At 33.9% G+C, this 9747-nt stretch overlaps 1 protein-coding gene across 1 annotated transcript; it reads left to right on the top strand.

Moving 5' to 3' along the window:
- Positions 1–3137: 3137 nt before the first annotated feature.
- Positions 3138–3827, top strand: LOC120135628. The gene has a single exon (XM_039151875.1). It carries the CDS (start codon positions 3138–3140, stop codon positions 3825–3827), a length of 690 nt encoding a protein of 229 aa, XP_039007806.1.
- The last annotated feature ends 5920 nt before the right edge of the window (positions 3828–9747 follow it).

The raw sequence follows: 9747 nt of genomic DNA, 5'->3' as shown, positions 1-9747 counted from the left end.
CGAATTCATCACTCGATGGATCAACTTTTCCAGAGAAAGTTCATAATGAGAAGAACTTATCTGAAGAGGAAGAAGAAGTTCATAATGAGAAGAACTTGTTCAACCTTTTGTGTGACTCTACCACAAATGGAGATAGATCAGCATACACTTTTCCAGAGAAAGTTCATAATGAGAAGAACTTATCTGAAGAGGAAGAAGAAGTTCATAATGAGAAGAGTTTGTTCAACCTTTTGCATGACTCTATCATAGTAGAATATAGATCAGCATCAACATTTCTAAAGAAAGTTCATAATGAGAAGAACTCATCTGAAGAGGAAGAACAAGTTCATAATGAGAAGAACTTGTTCAACCTTAATTTGATTCATCATATATTGAAGTTGAATCAACAGTACCTCTTTTAAAGGTCAACATTTCCAGAAGAGTTCATAATGAGAAGAACTCATCTAAAGAAAGAGAAGAAGTTCATAATGAGAAGAATTTGTTCAACATTTTGCTAGATTACATCACAGATGGAGATAAATTGTCATCCCCAGTGGAAAAGTTCATAATGAGAAGAACTAATCCCAAAGAAGAAGAACTTGTTTAACATTTCCATCCTAATCAAGTGAAGTCAAATGAAAAAAACTTATTGTCTTTTCGTCTTTGCCCTATTCTCGTTAACACAAGAATGAGCAAAGAGGGGCAGCTGAAGACACTAATTTTTTTCATTTAGTTTTTTATTCTTATTTTATTTGTTTATTATATTATTATTATTTTTTAAATTATTATTATTAGTATTATTACAAACAGGCCCAAACAAACCTGAGGTCCACTTACAACCAGACAACCCAAATAGGCCCAACTAAAACCCTAAACTCCAACTAAGGTTTTATATCCTAGTACTGCCGCCGCCTTGCTTTTCCACCATTGGATCTAGCATTGATCCAACGGTCCACGTGGTTCTAAATGAAACCCTAGGGTATCATCACCCTAGGGCCACGATACCGGCTGCCTCTCTGACATCTTCACCAGCCGCTGCCACGACACCCAAATAAAGGCTCCAAAAGGTTGCCAGCAACATATGCGTCGCCAATTTTCGGTGAGTCACCACAAGTTCGGTGACTCACCCAAAATCCTCTTTGAGACCGGTCCAAAGCCATCGCTGATGGTGGCTATAAGAGCCACCGAGTCCCTGCAACCAAAACACACGACAGAAAAAAGAACAAAAAAAAGAGAAACGACGAACACCAATAGCAAGCAAAAAAACCAAAGAAAAGAAAAAGGAGAGAAGAAGAAAAACTTACTCTTGAAGCTTCGATCATCGCTGAAAACACCAAACGTGGTCGGAGAACTGAAAATACCTAAGGTATTTTCTTAGATCTACTCTGATTAGGAGTTTTTTAGGGTAAACTAAGGTTAGATTCGGCCTTGGGGAGATCGGGGCTTCATTTTTGTGTAAAATAATATTTTTCGGCCACCGGAGGCGGTGGTCGGCTACGGGGTCGACGATGACATACGGTTGCCGGTCGACGACCAGTTTCCCTCTGACGAGGGTAATATAGAGAGAGGACAGAGAGTTCTCATCTCTCTCAGCTAGAGAGAGAATGAGAAATGAGAAAATGTGGGAGATGGCCCAAAGGGCCGGCCATAAGGGGTTTAAATACCTCTTCCCAAATGACGCCGTTTTGGGGAGGGGTATGGGTGTAATTTTAAACAAGTAAACTATACCCGTGGCCATTACAAATCTGTAATTTTATATTTTAGTCACTGAAATCAAACTTAGATCTTTATAATTCGATCTTTTAATTTTTATTTCTTTATAATTTAGTCACTAACGTAACTATGTAGATTTTAGGTAAAATAATAGATTTAGTCCTTTAATTTCATTAATTAATATTTTAATCCCGAAAGCATGTTTTAATTTATTTTAATTTTATATTCGAATTTGATATATATTTATTTTAGTCCCTAAATTAATAATAGGAAAAATAGCATATTTAGCCATTGTAATATTAAATAATTAATTATGAATTAGGGTATTTAATTTTAATATATTATAAGTTAATCACTAATTTTAAATACTTTCATTTTAGTACTATAGTTTTAATTTTATTTATTTTATTCACTGTTTAGTTATATTGTAATTTTATATGTTTATTTTCAATATATTTAATTATTATTATTATTATTTAGTCATATAAATATATATATATATAATAAATAATATTTATTTATTTATTTTATTTTTTTATTAAATAAAAATCCTATTTATACATTTAATTTTATATAAATTACTTTTAGGAAAAAATAATCATATTTTAATATTTATTTATTTTTTAATATTAAAGAAATGTGATGTCTTAAAGAAACTAGAAGTTCTTTTATGATATTTCTAAGTAAATAAATATCTTATTTATAAAAATAATATATATATATATATATATTTATAAAAAATAATATTTTTTAAAATTATACTAATAAATTTGAAAAACAGGATTATGAATTAAATATATTTTTAAATTTCCAAAAATAGAGACAATTTATAATTAATAAGTACTAATTTTGGGCGTTATAGGGGTGCCTATCCTTCCCTAAACATAACCGACCACGAATCATTTTTTATTAAAAATTTTTGGTTATTCGCAGATTAGTTTATCTTATAAGTTATGTTTTCTTAAAAACGTTTTTAAAACATTGTTTTTAGGTATTTGACATACCTAACCCAAAAAGGTCAATGAAGACTCCCAAAATATTTTTTTTAAATCAAAATCATTTATTTATTCATTTTAATTTTCCCGCCAAGTAAAATATTCGTGCCCGGGCAAAAACCGGTTACGACATGAGGTATAGAATGAAGAATTCCATTAGGCTTTGGAAGTTATCCAAAAGTACTTGTCCTATGCCCCCGTATTAATATCACCAGTACTTGGCAGACCATTAATTCTCTCTACTTAACATTTTTGAGAATTCAATGGGTTATGTACTAGGGCAACATCATGAATCAGGAAGAAAAGAAAGTCATTTATTACTTGAGTAAGAAGTTTACCGATTGCGAGACTCGATACCCATCGATTCAAAAGTTGTGTTGTGCCTTAGTTTGTACTACCCGAAGACTCAGGCAGTACATGTTATACCATACTACATGGTTAATATTGAGGATGGATCTGTTGAAATTTTTGATGGAGTCCCCTACTTTGACTGGAAGATTGACTAGGTGGCAGATATTGTTATCCGAGTTCGATATAGTCTATGTGAGTCAAAATGAAATAAAAGGGAGCGTTATAGTCGACTTTCTTACAAGTCGTGCCTCAGAGGACTATAAGTCTTTGAACTTCAATTTCCTAGATGAAGATTTAATGTGCATTTCTACCGAGGAGGAGAGCTCCGAAGGCAACAAATCTTGGACTTTATACTTTGATGGTGCCTCTAACGCTTTAGGAAATGGAATTGGGACAGTGTTGATTTCCCAAAATGAGATTTACTATTCTTTCACAAGAAGATTAGATTTCTTTTGCACCAATAACATGGACAAATACGAAGCTTGCATTATGGGGTTAAAAGCGGTCATTGAAAGAAAGATCAAAACGCTCAAAGTATGCGGAGATTTCACGCTAGTGGTATACAAACTAAGGGGGGAATTAGAGACGAAAGACTTGAAGCTAGTCGCATACAGAAATTTAGTCCTCAAATTACTAAAAGAATTTGAGGATGTCACGTTCAAATACCTCCCACGAGAGGAAAAACAAATGGCATACACATTAGCTACCTTAGCAGCAATGTTTAAAGCTAATAAGAGAATAGACATGATGCCCATAAGGATACAAATATATGAGTCCCTGGCTCACTGATGTCACATAGAAGAAGAAATAGATGGCCATCCATGGTACCACGATATTATGCAGTATATGAGATACCAAACATATCCCCCCGGTGCATCTGAAATTTATAAGAAAATAATCAGAAGAATAGCGGTCGAATACCTCCTTGATTGGGAAATTTTATACAGAAGGTGCAGTCACCACGTTTTACTGAGATGTGTAACTGCCAAAGAAGCAAAGAATGTGATGGAAGAGGTGCATGGGGGGATATGTGAAACGCTTGCAAATGATTTGTCCATGGCAAGAAAAATCATGAGATATGGGTACTATTGGGTCACGATGCATACAAATTACGTCAATTATGTGAGAAGATGCCATAAATGCCAGATATATACAGATAAAATTAAGGCATCATCATCACCTTTATATGTCATGAGCTCACCCTGACCGTTCTCTATGTGGGGCATGGACGTCATTGGGGCAATCACGCTGAAAGCTTACAAAAACTTATAGAGATTGGCACGAGAAGTTACCATTTGCCCTATATGGATATAGAACGACAGTGTGTACACCGACCGGGGCAACACCTTTCTCTATGGTTTATGGAACAGAGACTGTCGTACCTATTGAGGTTGAAATCCCATCACTTTGAGTCTTAAAAGAAGTGGAATTGGAGGAAGCAGAGTGGATCCAGCCTCGCCTTGATCAGTTGAATCTTATTGAAGAGAAAAGACTGAAAGCTATATGTCATGAGCAAATGTATCAAAAGAGGATGATAAGATCCCACGAAAAAAAGGTACACCCAAGAGAGTTCAAAGAGGGAGATCTAGTATTAAAAAAGATTTTGCCAATCCAGAAGGATTTTCGCGGAAAATGGATGCCTAATTGGGAGGGGCCCTATGCTGTCAAAAGTGCCTTCTCTAGAGGAGCTTTAATTTTGGTGGAGATGGACGGAAGAGTACTGAAAAATCCTATAAATTCAGACTCTGTCAAGAAATGCTACGCATGAGAAGAAAACAAAAAAAAAAGAGGGCGCCTTGAAACCAAAGGAGGATTTGAGTTAAAAACCAGAAAGGGGGCTCAAATACATTTTGATATGGACCTCGAGAGACTAGTACTTCATAAAGGACTTCACTTCTGTAAACAAATTTATCGCATTGTGATCTCCCAAAAAGAGGACCACCTCAGGGTGTCAAATCAAATGGTTTAGGAACAATTGTGCTAGAATTCATTGGGATATATACTACTATGTTTCCAGAGTCTTTGTTCAATATTGTTGATTGCCATGACTTTGTATAAAACTTCTCTTTTTTCAATAAATTTCATGAGTATCATTTTAATCTTCAACTCATTCTTTTAGGCGTGCCACAAGTAACCTAGCATAATACAAATTCCAAAAATTTCTCGGTATTACTTTTGATTGACCTGTAAAATACTGGGAATCCAAGGCCATCCATTTGGTCGATATTTGCACTAATTAAAGTAAAGGGTTGACGAAAGGGACAAACAAGAAATGACAACAACCCGAGTAACACAGAAAATAATGAGAAGAATTACAGATCAAACAAAAAGTCGACAAAGATAGGGATTCGACAGAGATAAAAATAGGAAAACAAAGGCTTACGAGACTCTAAAACCCAAAAAAACACACCATGCATACTCATACATTCATTGAATAGGAGCATATGCATACACTTACATAAAGTTTTGAAAATGTGACAGGAACTCAAAGAGTCAACGAAAGATTCATTTCATAACTTCCGCAAAGAATTAGTCCATATTTTCATGGATTACAGCAAATTTGAAGACCAAAAGGTCAATACTTTCTGGTACTTTAATACTAAATCACTGACATATAATAATCTTTTGCAGGTTTAAAACTTTTCAAAGAGAATATGAACTGATCAATATTTCAAATTGAGAGTTCATAATGAAAATAACTTATTCGACAGGGGGAGAAGAAGTTCATAATGAGAAAAGCTTGTTCGACCTATCACTTGATTCACGGTATTTCGAATCAGTGACGCCTCGCTTGAGGGATCAATATTTCAAATAGAGAGTTCATCATGAGAAGAACTCATCCAACGAGGGAGAAGAAGTTCATAATGAGAAGAACTTGCTCAACCTTGGCTTAACATTCTCAGTGGAGAGTTCATAATGAGAAGAACTCATCCAACGAGAGAGAAGAAGTTCATAATGAGAAGAACTTGTTCGACCTTGGCTTAACATTCTCAGTGGAGAGTTCATAATGAGAAGAACTCGTCCAAAGAGGGAGAAGAAGTTCATAATGAGAAGAACTTGTTCGACCTTGGATCAACATTCACAGTGGAGAGTTCATAATGAGAAGAACTTGTTCGGCCTTGGATCAACATTTTTAGTATAGAGTTCATAATAAGAAGAACTCATCTTAGAAGAGAAAGTTCATAATGAGAAGAACTTGCTCAACTTTTTGCTTGATTCTATCACAGAATGAGTTAGATCAGCACCGATAGTATGTTTGTTTCCATCATAGAAAGAAGTGGATTGACATCCCCAGCAAAGAGTTCATAATGAGAAGAACTCGCATCAAGAAGAACAGTTTGATCTAAAAAAATGGTGTTTTATTCTTTGCTTCATTCCTGTTCCAAAACAATGAGCAAAGAGAGGCAGTTGTAATCATATTTTTTTCATCCATATTAATATTATTATTATTACAAACCCAATGCAACCCAATTACAAGCCCATTACAAACATTACCAAACCCAAACCAACCTGACCTGAGGCCCAGCCAATTCAACCCGACTCACCTTGCTACCTCAAATTTTCTCTTGGATGCTACCGACGCCCCCTAACACCGTTCGATCTGGACCCATGCAATGGTCCAGATCAAACCGGCCCCATTCTGGCACTATCACCGATTTCTCCACCAACAGACAACTGGATCCAATGCAAACACAATGATTTCAATTTATTTTTTACTCTACTCATTTTGTTTCAGAAAAAAAAGTAAAAAGAAAAGAAAAAGCAAAGAAAAATGTAAGAATCGGGCTATAAAAAACCCGGACAAAATTGTAATGAGGGGAGTTTTCCAGATCTACAACAAAGAAATAAAAAAGAGCTTTTTAAGGTATTATTACTTATTTTTTAGTATTCGAATGATGTAAAAAAATTGCATGCGAAAATAAAAAACCAAGAGAGAGAATAGAGTTTACCTTAGAAAGGAGTTAATGGAAGAGAGCCAATGCACCTTCTCCGGTGGCCGGAGTGTGAAAATCGAACGGTTGTGGCTTGATTAGGGTTGTTTTTGGGAGATTTAGCCTTAGATCTAGGTTTAGGGGTCTAGATCCGAACATTTAGGCTATTTTGGGAAAGTTTGGAGATTCCGACTACCGTATGTGGCGGCCGGAACGATGGCCGCATGGCAACCGGGGGGAAGGCGAGGCGGCCGACCGAACTCTCCCCTTTTATTTTTGTGTTTTTAGCTCAAATGAAAGAAAAAAGCCTAAGTTTGATATATATATGGAAAAATAATGGGTAAATTGCATCTTAAAGGCTAGTAACTTTGCCGTGTTTTTATGTTATGGTACATGTAAGGACCAAAATTGATATTACGCCAATTTGTTATGCATGCTTTAATTATCTGGTAAATTCACTATTTTAGTCCTTTAAATTTAGTCGTGTTTTTACACTTTGGTCACTGGACCTTTCATTTTTAATTTATTTTAATTTTATTACTCAATTTTGTTTCATTTCAATTTAGTCGCTGTTAGTTTTTGATTTAACTATTGTAATTTTAATTTTTGCATTTCGATCATTGTTTATTTCCTATTTATTTACTAGTTGTTTTTATTTTATTGCATTTTAGTCAATATAATTATATTATTATTATAATTAGGTCCTTATATATGTTTTAGTTTATATTTTTTTTTTATATTTTGGTTGTTTTACTATTTTTATTATTTATTGTTTTAATTATTTTAATTATTGTTAAGTTTATTACTATTTTGACTTGTTTCATAATTTCAATTATTCTAGACTTATTTTTTAAATTATATTAATATTCGAATCAAAATTAGAAATTAGGATGACACTATAGTTTACTTAGGGAACAATTTGAGTCGATTTTTCGCATTATTCGCCTTAATACTCGAATCAATTGTTCGATTAAAAATTAATTAATAATTAATATTTTCTAAAATTCTATTTAATAATTTAGATAATAATTAGGTCTTTAATTACCCCTTAACTTTAGAAATTATTAATTTAGGTCCCAAACTTTTAGATCTTTTAGAACTCGGTATTTTAGACCTTGATCTTTTTAGTGTCTGAACTTAAATTGGACTCGTAATATTGACATAATTAACATGTTAAATAGAGCCTCCATTTTAACTTAGATTTTAAATTAGTCTCTTAATTTAGGGGATAATTTGAAGTGACTCTCGCTTAAAAGCTCGAGGGACCATTTCGGTTATTCGACTCAATAATCGATTAAAATCAAATAGGATTAATATTAGAGCCTAAGTTTTTAGATTTAAGCCCCTAGGTTCTTTAATTTTCATAATTTATCACTGTAAGTTAGAAAAAACCTTAATTTAGTTTTAGTATAATTAGGACAAATAAAGTTTTGCTTGATCGTATTGTTCACTTATTAAGGAATTAATAGTATGTATCTCGCGATCATGCTCAGGGGTGACTACTGGTGATTCCCTAAATAAGTCGACATCCTTTTCAAAATTGCATCATTTTCTAAAAATGAGGCAATATACGGTTATTAGGCACAATAGTTGATCTCTCGCGTTTACTCTCGGGGGCGAATGCTATCGGCCTCGATAAATGAATACCCTTTTCAACTTTGCATCCTTAATGATTTTTAAATTAAATAAAGACCAAACTCAAAATTTCTGCTTTTAAATATAGGGTAATAAACTAGGTACCAATATTTGGGCGCTTCCGACTCCCGAACATGATTTATAGATTTTTCACAGACTCTAAAACTCGGTATTTTATTAAAATAAAATATTTTATTAAAATCACCCGGTTTTTACATTGTTCCAATTGCACCTTAAATGATTGGTGGCGACTCCTCACATTTTGAAACGATTTTCAAACAGAAAACCCCCGTGTCGGTATCGGTCTTTCCCCGCCCGGGCGAAAAACGGTGTCGACAACTTGGCGACTCCACCGGGAAAACGGTATCGGTCTTTCCCCGCCCGGGCGAAAAACGGTGTCGACACTAGGATATGATAAAATCTTATCTTATAACTATTTGAGCTATATTTTGTGGATTGACTCTTCATTTATATTATGACATCGAACCAATGCTTAGAACATTATGTCGTCGAGTCAATGCTTGAGAGCAACGACTAGGGCTGTAAATGAGACAAGACAGATCGTGGGCTATATGAGATCGACTCACTGCTTGATAAATACTCGACCTGACTTGAGCTCGACTCAAAAAGCTCTTGAGTAATTTGAAAATATAATATATTAAGATTTTTTATAAATAAATTATTAATAATATTAACATTTATATGTTGATTTTCAAAAGATACAGTATAAGGTTTTTATGTATTTAAGATTTATGTTCGAGTTCGAGCTTGAGCTTCAATCGAGTTAAGTTTAAGAATTTTTTTATTTCGAGCTTCAATTCATGGTTTCAAGTTTGAGTTGAGCTTGAAATTTTTAGGCTCGCTAGTTTTCGAGCAAAGTCCAGTTTTATTTTTGAGTTTACGAGTTGAGTCGAGCTTACCATTACTCAAGCTCGACTCGGCTCGTTTACATCCCTGGCAACAACAGTTCCACTAGACATCAGTAAAATATAATTTAATCATATTACAATTAACATATTAACATCTAACTCATACGACCATCTTTTTTTAGCAGAAAAGGATGAGTTTCAAATATATAAATATTCGAATGATCATTTCATAACTTTTAATAGTTGGAGGACTTAATAAAAATGTCTTATAAT

The sequence above is a fragment of the Hibiscus syriacus genome, unplaced genomic scaffold (assembly GCF_006381635.1).
Source record: "Hibiscus syriacus cultivar Baekdansim isolate YM2019G1 unplaced genomic scaffold, ASM638163v2 tig00110610_pilon, whole genome shotgun sequence".
Taxonomy (NCBI): Eukaryota; Viridiplantae; Streptophyta; class Magnoliopsida; order Malvales; family Malvaceae; genus Hibiscus; species Hibiscus syriacus.
Note: the sequence above shows the minus strand (reverse complement) of the source record. Positions and strands in the feature narration are given on the sequence as shown.

Excerpts from the sequence above, each read along its gene's own strand:
- LOC120135628 (XM_039151875.1), top strand. The coding sequence starts at position 3,138 with ATGGATCTGTTGAAATTTTTGATGGAGTCCCCTACTTTGACTGGAAGA.